The sequence below is a fragment of the Anguilla anguilla genome, chromosome 19 (assembly GCF_013347855.1).
Source record: "Anguilla anguilla isolate fAngAng1 chromosome 19, fAngAng1.pri, whole genome shotgun sequence".
In the NCBI taxonomy this organism is placed as follows: Eukaryota; Metazoa; Chordata; class Actinopteri; order Anguilliformes; family Anguillidae; genus Anguilla; species Anguilla anguilla.
The window spans coordinates 9,194,212-9,217,568 of record NC_049219.1 but is presented as its reverse complement, the minus strand read 5'-3'; the positions used below and the strand labels follow the sequence as shown (position 1 = coordinate 9,217,568).

General features: G+C 48.1%; 2 protein-coding genes across 3 annotated transcripts; one reads left to right on the top strand and one right to left on the bottom strand.

Moving 5' to 3' along the window:
• Positions 1-278: 278 nt before the first annotated feature.
• ints13 (integrator complex subunit 13) lies at positions 279-12,138 on the bottom strand. Of its 2 annotated transcripts, none has more exons than XM_035402303.1 (17): positions 12,117-12,138; positions 10,187-10,422; positions 9,653-9,727; positions 8,849-9,051; positions 8,631-8,711; positions 8,174-8,264; positions 7,628-7,756; positions 5,770-5,854; positions 5,449-5,541; positions 5,066-5,155; positions 4,609-4,787; positions 3,377-3,544; positions 2,960-3,114; positions 2,521-2,754; positions 1,948-2,087; positions 1,016-1,151; positions 279-565 (listed from the first exon to the last, which is right to left on the bottom strand). In XM_035402303.1, the coding sequence occupies exons 2-17, from the start codon at positions 10,409-10,411 to the stop codon at positions 529-531; spliced, it is 2,121 nt and encodes a 706-aa protein (XP_035258194.1). In that variant the 5' UTR covers positions 10,412-10,422; positions 12,117-12,138; the 3' UTR covers positions 279-528. The 2 variants fall into 2 exon arrangements, with proteins under 2 accessions (XP_035258194.1, XP_035258193.1); XM_035402302.1 differs by lacking the exon at positions 12,117-12,138 and adding an exon at positions 11,532-11,874.
• Positions 12,139-14,510: 2,372 nt separating this feature from the next.
• parvb (parvin, beta) lies at positions 14,511-23,324 on the top strand. Its single transcript, XM_035402433.1, has 13 exons — positions 14,511-14,617; positions 16,902-16,991; positions 17,285-17,355; positions 17,605-17,707; positions 17,818-17,958; positions 18,117-18,232; positions 18,841-18,899; positions 19,434-19,453; positions 19,670-19,731; positions 20,546-20,614; positions 21,220-21,321; positions 21,796-21,868; positions 22,131-23,324. Exons 1-13 carry the CDS (start codon positions 14,578-14,580, stop codon positions 22,205-22,207), a joined length of 1,023 nt encoding a protein of 340 aa, XP_035258324.1. The 5' UTR covers positions 14,511-14,577; the 3' UTR covers positions 22,208-23,324.
• Positions 23,325-23,357: the final 33 nt, after the last annotated feature.

Genomic DNA, 23,357 nt, shown 5'->3' with positions numbered 1-23,357 from the left:
AGGAAAACAGTTATTTTAACCACTACGTCACCACAAGCTTCGAGCAAAGTGTTCAATCTAAAACCTTCATGGTGTACGTACGAAGTGTACCTTTCACCATCATCTTTTCATCAGTTTGGCATCAGCTGCTCCATCCATACTGTGTCGCTGAAGTAATTTCATATGATGATACGTTAAGACCCAGCTTGAATGTTAAAGCAAAATGTGCTGCGCAAAATTTGCGTTCGTAAAACTCTGCGTCAGAAATATAATTGGAAAAAAAGGACAGATCGCAGAAGCACAGACAGAATTCATTTTATTTCTCAGAATATCGAAATTCATCAGTATAAACATAAGTGTGTTAAAAAAATGTCTTAAAAAGCTACGGCTCGATCTTGCTGACGTGCCCGGCGGACTGTACAGCACGGAGATTAAAAGTATGAGGGAAGAAACGCCGCTGGATTGTGAAGTATTTCCTGTGACGGTCACGCAGACGCAGCTTTCCGAGCGGTGCTGGCGAGCGGGAGGCGGCGGACGGGGAAAACTGCGTCACCTGTTGGTTTTCCCGTTTTCCGACGTCTCCATTCTGCCAGAAAAATCAGACGGGAGGAAAGTTACCCGACAACCACCGCAACCTCGACAAAACACGCAACGCTATGGGGGGGGCGTTATTGTCTCAAAAATAAATCAATAAATGGAACTATTTCACAAATAAAAGTAGCTGATCCACAAATAAGTGCAGCCGATCCACAAATAAATGTAAATGATGCACAAATAAATACCCTTTTACAGCACAATACTCTACAGTAATGAGCTCATTAGCTTCCTTTAGACGGGTAGAGGGCTCGGACGCTAAGCTTGTTAGCTTCCTCTAGACCAGTGCAGAGAGGACTCGGACGCTAAGCTCGTTAGCTTCCTTTAGATGGGTACACAGAGGACACGGACGCTAAGCTCGTTAGCTTCCTTTAGACGGGTACACAGAGGACACGGATGCCAAGCCCGTTAGCTTCCTCTAGAACCAGTGCAGAACACAGACCCGTTTTCATCTTTGAGGTGCTGGTAGAGCTCGGCCTTGCTGTTGACGGAGTTGACCCGCCCGGCGAACTCCTGGTGCTTGCGCGAGTTGGCCGTGTTGAGCCTGTTCGTCCACAGCGTGAGCAGCGACATGGGACCTGCAGCCACGGAGAGCACCGACACAGATTACCCAGAAGGCAGCTGGAACCATTAAGACGTCGTTCTTCACCGGACACTCAATGTCGACTGAAAGGCGATTCATCCTTTTCACGCCAAATCAGTGAGGCCTTAACAGCTGAAATGTACAAGCCTGCTTGCTGAAACCTTTTGTGGAAAATCAATTCAAAGCAAGTGTAAAAAAAAAAATTTTTTTAAAAAGACTGAAACAATCCTGCATTTTGTGAAGAGATTTAAGAAAAAAGCGATAAGGCCACCAGCTGAAGATGGTGATTAAAGTCAGTATAACAGCAGACACAGGACATTTGCCAAAAGTTGCTAGAACCAATCGGGCCCTGGTCTCCCATAAAACTCCTGTTATCGCCACAAACTGCAGGCAGACAGAAGCTAAAGAGCTTCCTGGGGTTAAACTAGGTTTTGGCAGGAACCTGTGGCTAGGCATTCACAACCGGGTCAGTGTTTGGCAGGCCGGGTCTGAACCTGTGGCTAAGACATTCACAACAGGGTCAGCATTTGGCAGGCTGGGCCAGTATGTGTTATCCTGAACAGGGTTTGTTTGTGACAGGTTCAGTATTTGGCAGGCTGGGCCAGTATGTGTTATCCTGAACAGGGTTTGTTTGTGACAGGTTCAGTATTTGGCAGGCTGGGCCTGTATGTGTTATCCTGAACAGGGTTTGTTTGTGACAGGTTCAGTATTTGGCAGGCTGGGCCTGTACGCGTTAACCCAGTGAACAGGGCCTTTTTTTGGGTGAGGGTCAGTATTTGGCAGGTGCGCACCTTTGACTTTCTCGGGGGGCTGGCTCTCCTCCACGGTCAGGCGGGGCTTCTTGTTCAGTGGCTCCGGGGAGTCTGGAGAGTCCTTGATGACTTCCGACTCTGCAAGCTCCTCTTTCTCACGCTCTAGCGCCCCCTTGAGCCTGCCAGAAGAACAAACCGCAAATGCGCACACACACACACACACACACTTTTGAGCAGAGGTTCTTAAACGTTGACCTTTAGAGCAATGAGGTATGCTGTTTTTTTTATTTAATTTATTTTTTGTCAAAACCTTCTAAAAGATAGACCGATTAGGAACCATAGCGGGTATTTTTGTATGTACAGTACACATTTTTGTGTTACATTTTATATTTCATCATTAATCCTTTTCAATTCTAATCTAGAGCTGAAAATGCATAATGGCGTGCGTTTCCAGGGCCTTTATTTATAAATAATTGGTTTAGACAATATATTGTAAATTTGCATTCTTCACTAAACAGATGATTTTGTTTCTTGTTATGATTACGCAGTATGGTGGTCATAATTGTGTGGGGAATGTTCAGCGGGTGCGTCTGATGTGCGGAAAGTTCGGACCTCTCTCCCGGTTCCTGCCAGCTCTTCTCCGGCTCAGGTTCCTTGCCGTTCCTCTCCTGCTTCTCCTCCTTGTCCTCCCTCTTCCTCCCCCTCTTCTTGCGCTCCTCCTCCTCGGGCGGGCGGCTGCGGCAGGCGCTCACGCACTCCAGCACGCGGGCGTGGCGCTCGCTGCCCCCCACGTGGGTCCGCACCAGGGCCTCCAGCTCGTTCCACATGGCACGGTACTGTTCGTCCCTGAAACCCAAAATTACCCCCGTCATTCCAGCCCAACCTGGACTTACCCCCGTCATTCCAGCCCAACCCAGACTTACCCCCTTCATTCCACACCCCGTACTGGCAAAATCATCCATTTGAAAGAGATATACTACATGTAAAAAAAAAAAAATAAATTAAAAAATTTAAAAAACACTATAGCATTTCACACACGCTCGAATGTCACCTTTTAGGCCCCTTGCCTCTGGTCCCGACGGTGGAGACAGGAAGCGGGTCGTTCTTTCTCTCCATGTCGACCAGGTTGTACACGGTCTTCTGACAGGTCAGCACGTCGTCCTCGGTCAAACTCTCTCTCACTATCAGATTGGCCAAGGGAACCACCTGCACCAAACGGAGACTAATTACTCCTCGTGTGTACCACTCTCTCTCCGCCAGCTCTCTGGCTGCCCCTCCCCCCTGGTTGCTGGAACTAACTGCATGTCACCCTGTACTTTTGGCCTGCTTCAGGAAATACTGCTGGCATCACAAAAGTGGGTGGGTTAATGACTACACTGCCTTTAGCATGCTAACAGCACAGAGGCGTGAGCCCGGCAGGAGAGGCTGCAATGCCGGCACTGACAGAAAGGGGGAGACAGAGGCTCACCGCCTGCATGTTGAAGATGGTGGTCTGGGAGATGATCATGGGCCAGTATCGGGTGTGTCGCTCCAGCTGGGCCTTGGCTCTTTCTAAGGGCACCTTCCCACCAGCCCCGGCAGCCGGGGACTCTGGGAAGGGAGTCAGCCGGTTCTCCCTCATCAGCTCCCCAAAGTCCTTTGGGAAAACAGACAAGACGGAGCCCGTTAAGAGCGGTCTCTCCGCAGGGGACAGAAGGACGGTCTCTCCCACAGGAACACGGGCAGAGCATGTGACCTCCTCAAGCACGCCCAATGAAACTGGCTTAAACAAGCATAAAGACAGTTAAATAACAGCCACAGTGTCAACACAAACCACTGTGACAACAGATGGGGGCATTTAGAGAAGCACATTGGTCAGTGAGAGCGGTCAGTAAGTGTGGTCACAGTACAGCGGTCAGTAAGTGAGGTCACAGTGCAGCGGTCAGTAAGTGAGGTCACAGTGCAGCGGTCAGTAAGTGAGGTCACAGTGCAGCGGTCAGTAAGTGAGGTCACAATGCAGCGGTCAGTAAGAGTGGTCACAGTGCAGCGGTCAGTAAGTGAGGTCACAGTGCAGCGGTCAGTAAGTGTGGTCACAGTGCAGTGGTCAGTGAGAGTGGTCACAGTGCAGCGGTCAGTAAGAGTGGTCACAGTGCAGTGGTCAGTAAGTGAGGTCACAGTGCAGCGGTCAGTAAGTGTGGTCACAGTGCAGTGGTCAGTGAGAGTGGTCACAGTGCAGCGGTCAGTAAGAGTGGTCACAGTGCAGTGGTCAGTAAGAGTGGTCACAGTGCAGCGGTCAGTAAGTGTGGTCACAGTGCAGCGGTCAGTAAGAGTGGTCACAGTGCAGCGGTCAGTAAGTGTGGTCACAGTGCAGTGGTCAGTGAGAGTGGTCACAGTGCAGCGGTCAGTAAGAGTGGTCACAGTGCAGTGGTCAGTAAGTGAGGTCACAGTGCAGCGGTCAGTAAGTGTGGTCACAGTGCAGTGGTCAGTGAGAGTGGTCACAGTGCAGCGGTCAGTAAGAGTGGTCACAGTGCAGCGGTCAGTAAGTGAGGTCACAGTGCAGCGGTCAGTAAGTGAGGTCACAGTGCAGCGGTCAGTAAGTGAGGTCACAGTGCAGTGGTCAGTGAGAGTGGTCACAGTGCAGCGGTCAGTAAGTGAGGTCACAGTGCAGCGATCAGTGAGTGTGGTCACAGTGCAGCGGTCAGTAAGTGAGGTCATACTCACAGTGATGCGGTAGTCCGTCACTCTGCCCCCGCACCCCTCGCTGATGGAAGGCGGGTCCTCCAGCGTGGACCGGGTGCTATTGAGCACGTGCAGGAAGATCTCCCCACCGTGGCTGCTGAGCATGTGACTGATGACCTTCGACCCCGATTTCCGAGGCTGCTCCAGCAACACCGAACGGCCTATAAGAAGAGCGGGCAGATTATTGACAGCTAGGTGGCCCAATGGCAGTACAGTTATCGTGTAGTGTACGCCCAACCTAACATGGCCAAGACTTGGAGTGACATCAGGTTACAGAGTGTCAAAAAAAAATAAATGCGTTTGCTTGACATGAGTTATACTTTTTTAAAAATTGGACCATTTCCCCTAACTTTGCACGGAAAGCAGGAACTCTTGAGCAGCAGCACCAGTTGAGCTCATATCCCTTGAACTGTAAATACAAAATGTCCGTGCCTCTTACCGTTCAGGAGGAAGTTGGTCAGGCAAGAGGAAGGCCGGCTGTTAACGTCGACTGGCGAGATTCGGTAGGCTCCAGTGCAGTAGTGCAGCTCTGAAATGGGGAACATCGCCTCGTGTCACATTCGTTTAACCAGACCTGGGTCAAACACGTACATGCCTTGGATTCAAATACTTTTTCCACGCTTTGCTGATCTTGTCTGGTGTACTGGAACCAATGAACTACTCTCAAAAAGTGCAAACCCCGCCTTTTGGTCATATTGGCAGGCTCAGTTACGCCAGGCAAGATCAACAGAGCACAGAAAAGCATTTGAATCCAAGACAAACGCGTATTCGAACCCGGGTGAATTGAGAGCAGCTTTGGCGGGCTGCGTCGCCGGGGCCTACCGACGCTGTTGGTCCGAGGGGTGCACCACTTCAGCGTCACCGTCTCCTTCAGCCCGCTGTCCCGGCTGGTGCTGCCGGCCGGGTGCAGGTCTCCTGTGGGGTCAGAGGTCAGAGGTCGGAGGTCACAGGCCGTCGGATGCCGAAACACGTCGGACGTGCCTCACAAACCGCTACAGACCGCACTTTAAAATACTGTCAGCGTACGTGCACATTTGTGAACGGCGATAGGCATTATAGGCTGGCTTTCATTCCAACCACAATAGCAACCGGTGGAATGGGTCGGGCCCGGCGAACGGCCTGCCGCTGGGCGGGGCTACGCACCGCTCTTGATGAACTCCATGTGCGCGTCTCGGTGGTGCAGCAGCTCTACGTCGTAATTGGCCGAGGTGTTCGCGTGCTGTTCTTCCTTCGGGGTGGGGGGGGGGGAAGGGGGGAGAGATCGGTCAGGGAGGAGAGCGGATTTTTTTTCCCCTGGATCAAAGGGACAACAGTGTGTCTACGGCTGGAGGAAGACCCACATTCGGCTCCCAGACCCTAAGTCCTCCTAAAGCACCACCTCCTTAGAATACTGTGAACGGGTCAAACTGCAACGTGTGTGTGATATCGGTACGTAATGCAATAGCATGTGATATTTAGTAAGAAGCACAACATCTGGGAGGATAAAGGGGACATTTAGTACCATGCTTCTGTTACCCGATTTCCTCTTGAGCATCTATATTTAATTTCTGAAAAACAATCGCGGTCTGCTTTTACTTTGAAAGGTCAAAGCTTCCTGTACAGCGGTTGAAAAAAGCTTCTGCGTTCGCTCGAACAGAAACCGCAGAGGCTAACCTCGAGGCATTGCACGATTTCGTTTTGCATTTTTAATGGGGGCAATTTAATGAATAAGCGCACAAAAAAAAAACAGTTTTGTCGGGCTTAATCGAGCGAAAAAGCTACCCCATTTGAATTTACTTTTGCATTCGTACTACCGAGCTGGCTTTCTCATACAAAACAGGAAAAAAAAAAAATTCTCACAAAAGACAAATTCAATTTCTAAAAAAAAAAAAAAAAGCGAGAGACAATATTAGAGCATTTACACACAGCCTGCTATTTCTCTACGTAGCCAACGCTGCACACCCAGGGAGCAGTGGGTGGGGGGTCTTTACCGACGGGACAGGGGGGACGGGCCGGGCGGAGAGACGGGTGCTTGGACCTACACGAAGGATCGCCGACTACTGCTCAGCACGACACACAGGACCACAGTGACTAAAGCCATAATTCAACCCGATATCAGTGGAATAACCCTTTTTTTTGTTGCCTTAAAAATATGATGCGCTATGCATCCAAAGAAGACTCTTCAGCTGTCTGCGCGAACAGCCAACCCAATAACGGCTAGAGCGCTTTTGCGACCGCGTTGAAACGACCGAAGGTCGACGCGCCCGCGGGCAGGGCGCTAGAACCTCCAAACCGTTCCGCTCGGCCGCGCGGCTGGGTTCACACGGGCTAAAGCGCTCTCTAAACGCTCTTCTCCGGACGCGTAGCGCGTCTTATCGAAAGACAAAGGAATGCCACCCGCAAGAATTTCGGTTGAAGTATGGCTTTATGAAAGAGTCTGGGAGCCGGGGGGGGGGGGGAGGGCGGGCAGGGAGCAGCCGTGTGCCACAGTCAGAGAGAGAGAGAGGCCGCAGCCTCTGCTTCCTTCTGCTCAGCTGCTGGAGATGTACTGACCTGCTCAGAGACATTTAATGTGGGCTAAGCAAAACAGAAAACACGGTTTAAAAGAAAAGTAATGCAACAGGTCATTTTCAACATGAAGCATGTTTCAGTTGTGGGGGGGGGGGGGGGGGGGAAGAGAGACAACCAACAAACTTCAGGTGAGAGTGAATGGGAGGAGGGCAGGGTGGAAGAGGAAAGGAGGAGTGAGACAGAGTGGGCGGGGCAGAACCGAAGTGGGGATGGGGTACCTTCATTGGGATGTTGGTGATAGTTGCGGAGGAGGGGTAGGGGGTAACTTCATTGGGATGTTGGTGATTGTAGTGGAGGCAGGGAGGGGGTACCTTCATTGGGATGCTGGTGATAGTTGTGGAGGTGGGGTAGGGGGTACCTTCATTGGGATGTTGGTGATAGTTGCAGAGGAGGGGTAGGGGGTACCTTCATTGGGATGTTGGTGATTGTAGTGGAGGCAGGGAGGGGGTACCTTCATTGGGATGTTGGTGATTGTAGTGGAGGCCAGGTCAAAGTGCTGCTGCACCAGGATGTTGAGCTTGCTGGCAAGGTGGCGGCCTGCTCGCACGCTATGCACTTCGCTGCTCAGCACAGGGGAGATCTACAGCCGCCCCAGCATCGGGAAAGGGCTCCCATTAGACTAGGTCGGAAGAACTTTCTCCACCATCCTCTCCCATACAAATACGCAATCAAACCATACAGCATAGAATCACACGTGCTGCATGTGTTGATTGAGCATTAGTGTGGGTGAGCAGCAGGAAATAATAAACCAATCAACAGTACGTTTAGGTATACTCCTCACACCGAGTTGACCATTTGTATTGCACACCAGTTAAAGTAGTTTTGTAATCAATATAAGTGTAGAAACAGATAGTGAGGTGAAGCCTCCTTCACTTTCAGTATTAGGGGGCAACCTCACATGAGGCTTTTATTTCAGTGGTTTAACAATGCCTTCTCCATGTTGAGAAATGAAGTCAAGTACGAAAAGCTGATTGTGCATGCAGACTGGCAGTCCTACCTCCTTCTTGGGCCGGTCCGACACCAGAGTGTCCTCTCCCAGCGGGTAGGTGTGGATCAGGACCAGTTCGCACTGCTGAATCTGCATGAGCCTGGAAGATCAGTGCGCGCACTTTGTGACATCACAACTGGCCACTCCCCCAGCGCTGCCAGTCACATCACAACTGGCCACTCCCCCAGTGCTGTCAGTCACATCACAACTGGCCACTCCCCCAGCTCAGTCGGTCACATCGCAGCTGGCCTCCGACCGACGGCGCTCCCGAGCCAATAGCAGGCCTGTCTCCGTCCTCATTAATAAAACACGCAGGCGGCTGCCGGTTACGAGTTACAGTGAACAAACGGCTGACTTTGTTGGTAAGCGCACAGCTATGCCCAGCCGGCACGAGACTCAAGAAACCCCACTACGACTCTCAAAAGCGAGTGATAAACGTCACGGGAACGCGAGAGTGAAGCCTCACCTGTCGGAGCCCGCCGCCAGCTTGTTCTGCTCCTGGATGGTCTCCACCACGCAGTCCTCCAGCATCCGAACGTGGGTGTCGCTGCCACCGGGAAGAGGGGAGAGCAGAGCAGAGTTGCCTGCATCAGCGTATGGCCAACAACACTGAGAAACCCTCAACAACCTCACCAAAGTTAACCGCCTAAAAGGTTTCTATGGCGCCCGGTCGCCGCGGGTTACCTCTTGGCGTTGGTGAGGCAGATGATGCGGCCCCTGTTGCAGACGCGCTCGGCCGTGTCCATGAGCCGGGCCCGGGCCTGCTGCTGGTACTCCGTCACCTTGCACAGCGACTCCACCGCCGCCACCAGGCCGTGCAGGATGCTGCAGCACTCGGGGTCCTCGTGCGGGTTCGGGGGCCCCACCGCCGCCAGCGCCGACATCAGCTGCAGAGGGTGGGGTGGGGGGGGGGGGTGTGGGTCATCACATTTTCCAAAATAGATTTTCCCAAATATTCTTGCGCATGTACAAGACACCCACAATATTTGTACCATGATTCTATTAGGAAGTCTGAACCATTGAACCTTACTGGCAGAAGATTAATCTAGTAAATCTTAGTTACTTCCAGATATTGACATATTCTTATAAGTACAAGGGCACTGCAGCCCAACCATGTTCCTGGAAAGCTACCATACTGTAGGTTTTCACTCCAACCCTTACCTGGCATGACTGATTCTTCTAATTAGCTCAACGAGATCTCCAGCTTTTGAATGAGGTGTGCTTTGTTAGGGTTGGAATGAAAACCTACAGGTAGGCAGATCTCCAGGAACAGTGTTGGGCAGCCCTGCTCCAGCTGCTGGATGAGGTGTGCTTTGTCAGGGTTTGAATGAAAATCTACAGGAAGGTAGACCTCCAGGAGGGTAGCCCTGCTCTAGCTGGCGAACGGGGTGCGCTTTGTTACTGTACTGCAAAGAGTACAAACATTGGCTGAATGCAAAGTGCCTCCCGCTCATCGGGAGAAATGTGGATTTCGGACGTCGGCGGTACCTCTTGAGTGTTCTGGTCTTCCTGATTCCAGCTGTTGAGGACGTGGAACTCCGAGTCGCTAACGATGTAGTTCACCTTCCAGAAAGACAGGCGGACATGTCAGCGACGCCGGAGTCGAGACTCGCGTCACATTCACAAGAGACGTCAACCCTGTTACGTCAAGGCCTTCATTCTCCCACCCAGTGTTTTAGGCTCAGGTGTTTAAAACATAACATTTTGATTCAGCATTTGGTAAATGGTAAATGGACTGCATTTATATAGCGCTTTTATCCAAAGCGCTTTACAATTGATGCCTCTCATTCGCCAGAGCAGTTAAGGGTTAGGTGTCTTGCTCAAGGACACTTCGACATGCCCAGGGCGGGGTTTGAACCGGCAACCCTCCGACTGCCAGACAATCGGTCTTACATTTGACGTAGAGTGGGCAATGCTCCAAACAGTGTAAATAGGAACAGCCCCTGGCCCCTGCTGGCGCATCTGTGCATGCGCACGTGTCGCTGATTATTTTCCCGGTGAACGAATGGTGCACCTCCTCACCAGTTTTCTTGTGGGGTATATGTCGTACAGTATTCTGCAGTACTCCATCGAGCACTCCACGGCGCAGGTCCACAGCGACTTGGACACGGGCGCCAGCGGGATCACGCCCTGCGAGCGGTTTTTGGTCAGCAGGTCGAACTCCACCTGCTGCCGACAGGACTCGGCCATGTACGGGCAGTGGTCCACCACGAAGGCGGTCTTGTGCGAGAAGGAGAATATCTTCATCCTCGCGTTTTCTGCAGAGAAACAAACATTGGCGATTAATTAAGCGCGTCCAATACGAACGGGTGCGAGATCTTCGAAAGTGTCGTTGTAGGGACAGTATATCCCACGTGTGAGGTTTTAATGTGTCATTATCAAAACTGAAGCCTGGTCGCTTCGAGCTGGAAGGGGTTATAACTGATTTTACAACCTTATCTAAGATGACAAAGCCTTCCTCAAGAAACATTAGGAACAAGGAATAATGGCTGTTTTTGAGCATGCAGCTGAGTCTAATTTTGGAAGGTGCAATTTTGAAGCTGCCAAAATCTTACTCTCCTCCTCTATAAAGAAAAATTGGACCCCCCCCCCCCCTCCCCAAAACCTTCCCCTCAACCTATTGATAACAATGGGTTGTAGATACTAACAGCAAATGAAGAGATGATTATGCATGGTGTGTTTGGTTATAATCAGACTTTTATTTTACTGCAGTCACCAGCGTCCACAATGTAAACAAACGTCACAAATTATTCATGTTGCATTTATTTAGCTAAATCTGGCACATTTACTTCACATAATAACGATGTTGATCAATGTGTATTGTCCCTGTCAAATAAATAAATAAATAAATAATAAAAATAAATAAATTTATTCAATCAAATTTTTACGAAAACGTGAACAAATTCGTATTATATCACCAGGATTCGGCGTTAACTTGTTAGATACCTTGTTAACTAAATGCTAAATTAACTAGCTACAGTTAAACAGTAAGATTAGTAAATAACCATAGCGAATGAGCACATGACATAGCGGTTTCTGTGCTGTTACCAACAGACAAGTAGAGAACTGCTCGCTAAGGATTTAACTAAGTTTTAGCTAGTGATGTAATGATGTGTGAACAATGCAACATTGATAATAACACAGTTTAGCGCATGCAATGTTGCACAAGTGCACTTGCTAACTAGCTATATTGAGCATGGTCGGTAACTCAGGTCAAAGAGAGGTTGAGGAAACTAATGTCCAACATCCTTGGTTAAATGATCTATTCGCTTTTCGCTAACCTTCTGCCGTTAGCCACCAGTGCACTGCAAATTTATCCATCCACTAATCTAACATGAGTTGATAAAATCGAGGAACCATTACTTACCTCCGGATCGTGTTAAGAATCAAATAAATGTTAAGCGAGTAGCTTAACAGCTCGAAAATTACATAGCTAATATTAACATTAGCTACCTAGCTAGCTAAAACATTTGAAGCTCCATTCAACTCACTGTTTAGTCTAACCCTTTAAGTTGCAACTTCCCTCTGGCTTATTCAGATTTTGACCGTATATGCAAAGATACCGATTCCAAAACTAATTTGTTTAATCTGGCGTATCAAAGGCTCTGCACTGAATTTAATGTTTCTGTACACTAAGTTAAACAGAAAACAAGCTTTGTAAAGACTTCCTGGCGGTATGCTATCGCAGAAAAATGGGCAACATGCGCATGCGTACGTACGCACGTCCGTCTCTTTGTGTTAGTGAGGCGACGTAGCTACTGTAGTTCATTGGACGTAGCTGTTGCGTGCGATATGCGGTGTGTGCACTGAACTGTAGTTCTTTGGGTCTATGAATGGCCATAAGACCTATTAGCTAGCTGCGCCAAAATGCCAACTAGTTGCACTCAGAACACAGCTAGTTGCCGCTTTGGACAGGCTCACTAGTTAAATTAGCTACAATTTTACTCAGTCCCGTGGGTGTGTACTGGTTTTCATTCCAACCTCAATCTGCAATCCCAGAATTTTAATAAATTTATCAAGAACTTATTTTTCTTAATTAGGTGCTCTTCGTGTTTCAGAGCTGGGGTCCCCAGTCTTATCCAGAAAGAGACAGTGTGGGTGCGCACACCTGATTCTACTAATCAAGGTGCTTAGCAACGACGCTAGCAGTTGATTAGTAGAATCAGGTGTGCGCACCCACACTGGCTCTTTCTGGATAAGACTGGGGACTCCCAACAGCTTGTTAAAATTCTGAGATTGCAGTTGCGGTTGGAATGAAAACCAGCACACACCCCAGGGCCGAGTTAGAGAACCACTTAGACATGCATTGTTATTTATATCAGTAAAAAAATAAAGAAATAAAAAACTACGCCAAATCAATTCATCCGAGCATTTTTATTGTTCTGGACCTGATACGCTGCATGACTTAAGGGAAAAATGACCTTTTACGCCAGCAGGTGGGGTCCTTGTAATGTTTTTATAATTTACTAGGCATTTGGGTAGAAGGGCTTCCAAGAAGCACCGTTAATTTGGCTATATTCTGAGGCTGTCTCTGACAATAAACAACAGCAACAGCAATATAAAAAATCAGTTTGCAATTATAGATTCCACCTCCCCTGTTTTTTTGCATACATTGGATGCAACTGCAATACAATTCTCAGAATAAGGTTTGATAAATTAGTATCTAATTTACCTATATCCTGTACCTGTATCTATAATTACCTCAAACTGAATGCACACAGTGCGCTTTATTCTCCTCCCTGACAATATGAAGTTTGCATTCATGACTCATTCATGTTCTAAATTACAATCCAGTACATCCACATCATGACTTGTTCATGTTCTAAATTACAGTACAGTCAATCCAAATCATGACTCATTCATGTGCTAAATTAATACAGTACATTAACATCTTGACTCACTCATGTGGGAAATTACTACAGTATATCTACACCATGGCACAGTCCTGTGCTTGACCACTCCCCTTAATGAATATGCATAACTCCCATCAGATTGGAATGTTTTATTAATACTCTCTGCTCGTTGGGAGGCTCTTACTTCCTCCTGCTATCGGAGGTCTGCAGTGTTTTTGAATGACAGGCTCTTTTTTTTATCAGCGTGGGGCACTGCAGAAACAGGAAGTCAGGGTTCCTCTACTTGAATTAACAACAGAACATCCAACACGTACCCTTTTAGTAAACCTTCGTAAACACAGTTAATAAGAAATACAGACTATGGTCTGGGACTGACAAAATGAACATTTAGAAATGCTTTTGCTCAAGTCAACAATGACAATGAGGGATTTGAACCTGCAAGAGTCGAGTTCCAAGCCGAGCTCCATGACCCCCGCGCTACGCTGCTTTCATGGTCCTCACGTACGCTAACGACCCGACGAGGGTGACCCCGATATAGCCCAGGGGCGTAAAACTGCCTCAGCGCCCCGAGCCTGAACGTTGCACGTCTGTCTGTGAGTGACAGACTGTCTTGTCTTGCCATAAATAACTGGGGCTATATTTAAAGGCTGGCCAATCCCCTCCCTGTTTTGGGATTATTAATATCTCCCCTTCCTATGGCTTTAGGAGGTTTATCGCTCTTCAGCCGGACTGGTAAAGCTGTAAGGATATGGTGATTACAGCAGTGCCTTGTGCAATCAATATTATTATTATTATTATTATTATCATCCATTATCTATACCCGCTTATCCTGGGGGATGCTGGAGCCCATTCCAGCATGCATTGGGCGAGCGGCAGGAATACACCCTGGACAGGCCGCCAATCTATCGCAGGGCACACACACCATTCACTCACACACTTATACCTACGGGCAATTTTAGAGTCTCCAATCGGCCTATCTGCATGTCTTTGGACTGTGGGAGGAAACCCACCCAGACACTGGGAGAACTGGGAGAACATGCAAACTCCACACAGAGAGGCCCAGGCCTTCCTGCTCTGAGGCGACAGTGCTACCCACTGCACCACCATGCCGCCCCATCATTATCATTATTATTATTATTATTATGTATTCTGTTTCTGCAGCTTGCCTATACTTGGTACAATAATTCAGCGGTGGTGTCAAATAGTTAAAATGCTATGCAATAAGGCATGCCCCCCCCCTTCCCCTCATATCCTACCTACCACAGCACCTGGACTCCACCCCCTCCTCTCAAACTCCACCCCCCCAAACTCCTCCCTCACTCCCAGACCCACCCCCCACCTCCAGCCCTCCCCCAATGTAACTGGAAGCGTTTGGGTTGGTCATGGGGGGGGGGGGGGGGCGGGGGCGGGGGCGGGATGAAAATAGCAGGGGGGCGGGGCTCGCTGGCGTCTGGCGCCTCCGGCTGCTGTTCCCCGGCCACTTGCTGTTCCCGCCTGCTCACCCCGGAGCTCCTAGACCAACCCCAGCCTCTCCTGATCAAAGCCCCCCTGCTCTGGGACATGGCCGGCCTCCTCTGCGGGACCAAGCAGCGCAAACAAGGTACTGTGGAGCACGGGGGAGTGGAGGGGAATGGGGTTCAGGGACCCCTAATTCTTGGGTAGGAGACGCTTCTCAAGAGTAATTTATTAAATTTGCCCTTAACAGAGTGAAATAATCTATGTTAACTCAGCTCTTAGTGTGTTTACACCAGCCCAGGAAGAGTGGAAAGGTTCTCTGTCAGAGCTGATGGGACAGTGAGTATTTTATTTTGTAGTCATGTAGAGGCTGCTATTTTAAGCATTTCTGGGGTTCCCTCTGCCTCTCGCGGGCCTTCATCTCCCAGAGTTCTCCAGACACCCTTCACACACCTCGGGCAGTTTGACTAATGTGAAAGTAATTGTTATGAGTTTGAAACTAATGGCACGTGCTGTACTGTCTTCTGTAGTCGAACCTGAAATGCGTAAGGAATACGGCCATACTGCTGGTGTTAATTGTTTGAGTTGCTTTCAGAAATAACCTGGAACTAATTTTCCATATTTTAAACGATGCTTAAATTTTCACCCTAAAGTTAGCCTTTTTCCCTTTCCTTTTTTCTTTGGGAATTCTAAAGGAACATTTCCGATTCCCTGTGACTGCGTGCACGCTCTGCGCTTTGGTGTCATAGCAACCAAACCCAGGCGTGGAGAGAGGAAGTAGATTACGGCGAGGCGCAGGGATGCAGGAAATGCCGATCTTAAACATGATGAGTGCGCTGCCTCCAGCTTTTGTCTGTGTTGCGTATTTTTATTGTACTGTATGTACTGCAATGTGATGGTCCATAAAAACTCAATTGAAAGGACGGTTTCCTGCAGGTTAAAAAAGTACTGCAGGCAGAACTGAAACAGAAGTGTGTGAATTCCAGGGGAAACTCTATTTGAAGAGCTCTGTTTTAATTTAGTGGTAGAACTCTGGGGGAAAAAAATGATTTGTAATTTTTAGAATGGTCTTGTCAAATAAAAAAATGAATGCAAGCTCAAATTAATATTGACCCATTCTGTCTGCTTTCCTCGGCGTAGTTCAGCAGAAAGTGCACGGCTTTCATCTCTTCTTTTGACCCACAACAGAAAACTCTGAAACTTAAATCTGCTTATTTTAGACAAAGATGGCCAGCTGGGTGTGGTTTAGTCTGGTGTCCCTCTGGGTGTCAGACAGTCGTGCTTCTCATGGTGGTGGTGCGATGACTGTTAAAGACATGTGCAAATGTGACAAAGTGAAAATGGCATTGGCTCCAAACTCCTTATGCATGGATTTATTAGACACATAATCAGGGGCATGAGTCACATTTGTATTTTCTGAACTGTGCTTTTGATGATCATGGTATCAATTGTAAAGCGCTCTATAAATGTAGTCCGTTTACCATTTAATAAATTCCCTTTCATTCCAGTCAAGTAGTAACACCCCTGATTCTACTAATCAACCCCTAGTGACCTTTTCCCCCTCAGTGGCCTTTTCTGTTGTCATGGTCCTGTTTTCCTGTCTGTGTTTCCCTTGTTGGGCCGCCAGATGGCGGCACTTCTGTTTTGTGTCCTGCTCCCCCCCTGTTAATTGTATGATTGTTTCAATTGTCTCGTTATCCCATCATTGTTCCCACCTGTGTCTTATCCCCTCCTTCTGGTTTGATTGTTTTTTGAGTTCACCTGTGTCTTGTTACCCCTGTCTATTTAAGTTCTCTGTTCCCTTGACTCGGGTGCTGGTTCCTTGTGTTTGTTCCCGATATCTGTTGGTTTCAACCGTATGTACCTGCCTGTGTTTTGTTTGACCTGCCCTTGTGCTCTGTTTGACCTGCCCTTGTCCTCTACCTGCCTGTGTTCTGCCCTGCCCATGTTTGTGAGTTCCTCTTGTTTTCTGTTTTATTTAGATATTTTTTGAGTTCGTGTTTTTGCCCTTCGTGGCCTTGCCTGTCCCCTGTTTGTGTTTGCCTGTCGTGTTAGTAAAGTCTTTGTTAATTTTCCCTTTTGAGTTTGTGTTTTTTTTTTTTTCCCTCTGCGTTTGGGTCCCCCCTACCCGCACCGTGACATCTGTATAAGATTGGGAGACCCCTCATTTAAAGGTTTAGTTAATTTGTCTTTTTCTTACCAATCAGATCTCACTACCTGGGGCAGCATTTTGCTGGTATTCTCATCCTGCACGGTCATGGTGGAGTCTCGGTGATCACTGGCTGTCTGGACCCATTTCGTGGTGCCAGTGCAGCCATCTCACCGGCTGTCTGAATCGACACACTGACTGCTAGCCCAGCCACATCACGCTGACTTCTCCTGGTGTGGCTAAAGGACCCCCCCCCCCCTCCCTTATTGTTCCCCTGCAGCGAGTGATCTGCAGGAAGAAGGGAAGCATGCCATCAACGCCCCCCTCCAGCCCTCCAGCACCCAGGTCCTTCCGGAGGACACGCTGCTCGGTAATGTCTCCTCCTCTCCAGCAGGGGTCTCCAGTGCACGGCAGCCTTCTCAGTGAATATGTTACAGCCCTCCGTTCAAATCCAGCGGATCCTTCCTACTGGAAATACTTTGGGAAGTGATTAGATGGCAAATTATTTATTTGATGGACTTTCCATGATTAATAAAAGTACCGTCTGTGAGTGTGTGGATCAGCTGCATGGTCTTTTCTTCTCTCTCTCTTACTCTGTTTCTGTGTGTGTGTGTGTGTGTGTGTGTGCTTCTCTCATTTGCCCTGTTTAACCCCATGTTCCAGAGGAGAACGCTGAGCGGACCATGCTGGACCCCACGTCCAGGGACAGCACCAGGCTTAAAGAACTGCTGAAGGTGAGGATCTCTCAAAAAAAAACAACAGCAATCAATAATAAGCACACTAAAGCATAATTTACAAAGTGTTTTTTCCTCTACGTGGAAAGCGCTTTCCAAATAAATGAATGGCATGAAAAAAATAAGACATCAGAGAGAAAATAAATAAATAAAGTACAAAATATTAAAAGGCATTTTAAAGTCAGCATTTTGAAAACATAAAAGCGTCTGTAAGCGTCTGTAAGGGGGCGTGTCTGTAATCGCGCCCAGGTGCTGATTGACTGGATCAACAGCGAACTGGTGGAGGAGAGGATCATTGTGAAGGACCTGGAGGAAGATTTGTACGACGGTCAGGTTCTGCAGAAGCTGTTCGGTGAGCGATTCAGCAATGTGGGAGGGGGGCCATGTTAGGTAGGGGGCGGGGGGGGGCGGGGGTTTGGGTGTCTGAAGACTGAAGCAGTTCTCTCCCGCCCTCCGATCCAGAGACGCTGTCCGGGCGGAAGCTGAACGTCGCCGAGGTAACGCAGTCGGAGGTCGGGCAGAAGCAGAAGCTGCAGACGGTGCTGGAGGCGGTGAACGAGCTGCTCCGGCCCCACGGCTGGGCCATCGAGTGGAGCGTGGACGGTGAGAGCCCCGCCCGGCTCTGCCCCGCCCTTCTGCCCTGCCCCGCCCCACTGTCCCCACCACCCTGCTGCCCCACCTGACCCCGCCCTGCTCCACCAACAGCGCCCCACCCTGCCCCACTGACACGCAGCCAATCGGAGTGCCTCTTTCCCTTTCAGCCATTCACTCCAAGAACCTGGTGGCCATCGTCTACCTGCTGGTGGCGCTGGTCATACATTTCCAGGCCCCCGTCCGCCTCCCCGAGCAGGTGACCGTACAGGTGGTGGTTGTCAAGGTGAGTGGATGCAGGCAGCGCAGCGGGCAGCGTAGCAGGTGACTTGGGCTTGCACGGGCTTGCACTGTTACTTGGAGGCCACGGGTTCAAATCCAACGTGCGGCACTTCCGGTGTACCACTTACCAAATGTACTTAATCAAGGCTAGGTGTACAAATCTTTAATATGCAAAACATGTATTTCTGCATAAATATTATTTTTATTGAGAGCAGACAGTCTGTCCATATGAATTTGTCCATATGAGGGAAAGCAGAGAGGGTGACAGACACATGGGATCACAGTACAGGAAGTGACATGGCAGGCAGGAAGTGATACGGCACGGGAGGAAGTGAAACGGCATGGCAGGGAACTGAGCCCCTGGCAGCATGGGGGGGGGGGGGGGGGGGGGGGGGGGGGGGGGGGGGGATCGTTTGTGGGCTGAGAGTAGACCACACCCATGCTGGTTTTCCCCTGTTTCCCTATGCTTGACACACCCACCTCTTATTGTACAGTTTCTACCTTTGTGCCTCTGCAAAGCCGATTCTGATTGCAGTGATCCTAGAGTGAAAGCACGGAGATCACAGAAAAAGTCCACTGAGGATTATCTCACAATGCTATTGCTTTTGGCAGAAAAGAGAGGGCATCCTGCACTTGTCCCATGTGACCAAGGAGCTGACCTCCACCACCGAGTGAGTAACCCAGCCCCAGATTTAGCCCCAAGCTAAATGTTTAAGATCCGAGTAGCTCAAAGAAAAGTCATTTCTCTTTCATTAGTTGGGGGACTTCACGGTCATGAGGTGAGCCTACAAATACAATGTTTCATTGGAGAAAGAGAAAATTTACATCAGCGTTTTGCTTGGAGCAATTCTTCCCTTATCGCTGGGCAGCGCTTGGATTCATCAAATGGGGTTTGACATTTTGTGGCATAGCCACAAAGTGAGTGCAGGTTCACTTGTGCACGTAAGAATTAAAATTCATACAAAAAAAATAAATAATTTTTTAAAATTCACCCAAGGTAAAATGAGCAATAATTGTCATATTGAGAATTTACAGTTTAACTATAAATTGTAGTACGGTCAGCTCTTCTAGCCAATATGGAACCCCTAAAATGTGAGTTCCCCCATCCATTAAATTATCTTTTATTACCCTGTCTCTGTATTCATTTTCAGACTGTAAGCCTATATTTGTGTCTCTGTCTCTTCCATGTATCTATTCATTTACAGTATGATGATGGGAAGATCTGGTGAGTATTTCAATTCATTAGGTTTTCCCGATTGTTCTGGCTAATGTGGAATTCCCAGTCGTTAACAGACACCAGACCGTGGGGCCTGTCCATGCACTAAAACAGTGCCTTAACAGAATGAGCAACCCAGCAGTCTGGAATGTATTCATTTTAAATGCCGTTCTTGCAAGCCTGGGACATAAGTTTCGGGTGACACTGATTCCGGTTTCGTTTCAGAGAGAGATGCGTTCGACACGCTGCTAGATCACGCCCCTGACAAACTCAACGTCGTTAAGAAGGTAAACCGTTCGGGTGAAAGTGGCACACCCTGCTGCCGCAGCCTCGTGGATAAATTCCCCTCTCTATTCATCTTAATAAACAGAGCTTACGACAGACCAGGGGTTCCTGGAGTGCAATTCTGCTCAATATCTTGATCCAATGAGGTTGTTAGAAACCCGTTAAGGTTCCATGGTGTTGTGGTGAAACTGATTTAGCTACTTAGCAGGCTTGGCTCGTTACCATTTGCTTTATTACCATTTACTTTTCCATAAAATGGTTTTACTCAGAGGTGGGCACACGGGCCATATCTGTTACTGGATTACATGCCAACTTCTGCTTTTCGTTTATTAAAATACCCTAATCACTTATTGATATTTTAGCTACGTTTTTTTAAGAACAACAGCTGAAGACTGTTCCTGTGTCACTACCCAAAACACCTTATTGTGGTCTAACCTACAGTTAAACCAGCAGAAGTGTATACAGTTAATTAGCTCATTTTCCCACTGCTTCAGTGAATAGTTGGGAACTGATCTCTGGGAACTGATCGGACTGATGAAAATGAACATTCATTAATTACGGAATGAATCGCTCTTTCTGACTCGTATTGTACAATTTAGCTGGTTAATTATCTTTCATTAGACAACTAAAGTGTAATTAAAAACAATTGCTTATTATTATTCAAGAATAATAATATTTAAGTTTGAACACATTGTGCACTGGGGTGCGAATGGTGTTGAGAGCCTTGTGATAAGACTGTGTTCAGTAGAGCTGTGTGATAAGACTGTTCAGTAGAGCCCAGGTGTTGCAATGACCGGCTTTTCCTCTTGTCGACAGTCTCTCATCACCTTTGTGAACAAACACCTTAACAAGCTGAACTTGGAGGTGACAGAGCTGGAGTCCCAGGTACGGTGTGGCAAGACAGCCCTGCTGAGTGACACTTCCCCTGCCTGGTACATATCAGGAACTAATGGGCATTAAGCACTCCTGATGTCACCTTGCTATCCACCAATCACAGTAAGCGTTTTTGTGCTGGTTGTGATTGGTGGACTCTTCTTCGTTATCCCTCTGAAACGCATGCAATTATAACAGAGAAGGTCTGGGCTACAGGTAAGAGGGTCAGTTGGGAACAAACTCCCAAAACTTTTCAATTTGAATCAATGAAAATTTGAATGTTCATAAGGACTGTGAACTGTGAGGCTGCCAGTTCACCCCTCGAGCGAGACAAAGCCGTCGCAGTCTCAAAAAAGGCACTCAAGTGGTTAATGCCTATTTTGTGTCGCTGCGTTTATTTGTATTGCATTTATTTCACAGGGGCAAACACAAATACGCACTGACACACTGACACGTCAGGTGTATAGAAAGTGAGAAGCATTTCTAATTTAGTGCATCCGCTCCTAGATGGAATTTTTTTCCGAGAGCATAACCACAGCAGACGCCTGACAGGTCCCCATTAAGCAGCCAAACCTGTTTTTTTTTTTTTTTTCCCCTCCTCATTTCCTGGTCCCCAGTTTGCAGACGGCGTGTACCTGGTGCTCCTCATGGGCCTGCTGGAAGACTACTTCATCCCCCTGTACCACTTCTTCCTCACCCCGGAGAGCTTTGAGCAGAAGGTAGGCGGAGGGACGTCGACACCCAGACGGGAAGTCAGAGGTCGCACAAGCGGATGGATGAACGGCATGAACACATGAATGCGGTCACCTAGGAAACGGGGAAAATATGAAAATATCGCCCCCCCCCCCCCAGGAGAGCGCTAGATATTGGGAGGGGGGGGGGGCTCGAAAACAAAAAGCTGAACGTGCCGTTGGGAGAGGTTCTGATCCCAAGTGTGGCATTAAACCGCGCGGTCAGTGCGTCCCCCGCTGCTCTGTCTGATGTCACGGCAGGTTTGAGTGGGAAATGTTGTGTTCAGCAGAATGGTGAACTGAGGTCTGATTTGACAAGGTTTGTGAAGATGGGTCGTGGAGGGGGATATGATTGGGTCTGAGAGACCTTGGGTAGGAGAAGTGTTTGTTTTGGGGCTCGTTAATGGGGGGGGGGGTGTTTACTCTTCATGGGGGAGGCTGTGACCCTCGTCTCCTGTCCAGGTTCACAACGTCTCCTTCGCCTTTGAGCTGATGCAGGACGGGGGGCTGAGGAAGCCCAAGGCTAGGCCTGAAGGTGCGTGTGTGTGTGTGTGTGTGTGTGTGTGTGTTTTTGTGTGTGTGCATGCTAATTATAATTTTATCCTGTGTTTTGCGAATGTATATGTGATCAAGTCACTCATGTTACTGTACTACTATGAACAAATGAAAAGTTAACATAATGCTTAATGTATAACAGTATCACCTCGGTCTATCAGCAAACATATGCCTCAGCCATGGTCATAATTGATAATGTGTTCACATGTGTGAGACAGCATTGGTATTTGTGTTTGTTTCAGATGTGGTCAATTTAAAGCTGAAGTCCACTCTGAGGGTCCTCTACAATTTGTTCACCAACTACAAAGATTCGGAGTAGCATCTCAACCGCTTGGGCTGGGGGGGAGGGGGAGGGGGAGGGGAAGGTGGCGCTGGTCCATGGATGAGGCTTGGGCTGATGGGGGGGCTTTCGGGCCCACAGAGACGCAAAGCCGTCAGGGCTGGGGGACGGTTTTTGGAATGGCGTGATTTTCCTGAAACCCCACGTGCGAATCAAAATGCGTCGGGTTTCAGTGTTGGCCGTTTACGGATCTTGCATGACTCTTGTCTTTTCTTACAGGCTTGCATTCTGTAGCTGTATGCCATTTTTAAAAAGTTGATAACTGATAGTCAGACGAGCTGTAGTGAAACTGGATTTTTATAAAAATGAAAACTGGATTTGATCTGACGTGGTTTTACAATGTTAAGTGTTGCAGCTGCAGACTGTATGTATCGTCAGTGGAAATGTTTTACTGTGGTTTGATAACTACGAACCTGCACTGGCGTCTTCAGTTTTGAAAATTTTGCCAGAATGACTGGTGGCATTCCCTTACGTCATAGATGTCTAACTCCTGTCCCGAAGGCTGCAGTGTCTGCTGGTTTTGGGGGCATTTCAACATAAGTGATTCATTTAAGTCATTGGCTGGCAAAAGAGTCCACGCAATGTTTTCTCAAAGCTTTAATTTGGTGCCGATTTCAAGAAAACCGCAAATACCATCAGACACCGTGGCCCTCTAGAGTTGGGAGTTTGACACCCCCTGCCATATGCAAGTCACTTTTGATAATATATAAATATATGATAATATGATAAGTATATGATAAATGCCTAAATGCAATATGTTTCCTCACCATATTTGACACAAAAACCTCTTTTGGGTAAAGCAACTTCAAATAGCTTTTTCAAAAACTGTACTTTTTAAAATGCATTGTGGCAACTTAAAGATAAGTTTTTTTGTTTTTTTTCTGCTCTCATGTTTGATTAAATGAGTTCCTAAATCAAGTGGGAAAACATGTAAATCGGTCTGTCTGTCTCTTTCGTCTGCGTTCGTTTGGTTGATTGTGTGTCATTTCTTGTCGTGGTTGGAGGGCGTTTGTTGTTGTCACGGTACCCTCGTTTCTGTTTGGGAAAGCCCTTCTGCTGCCAATAAATGCACCAGCTGTGTCAACCCACCTCTCTAGACCTTTGTTGGCTGTGGTTTTAATCTGTGGTG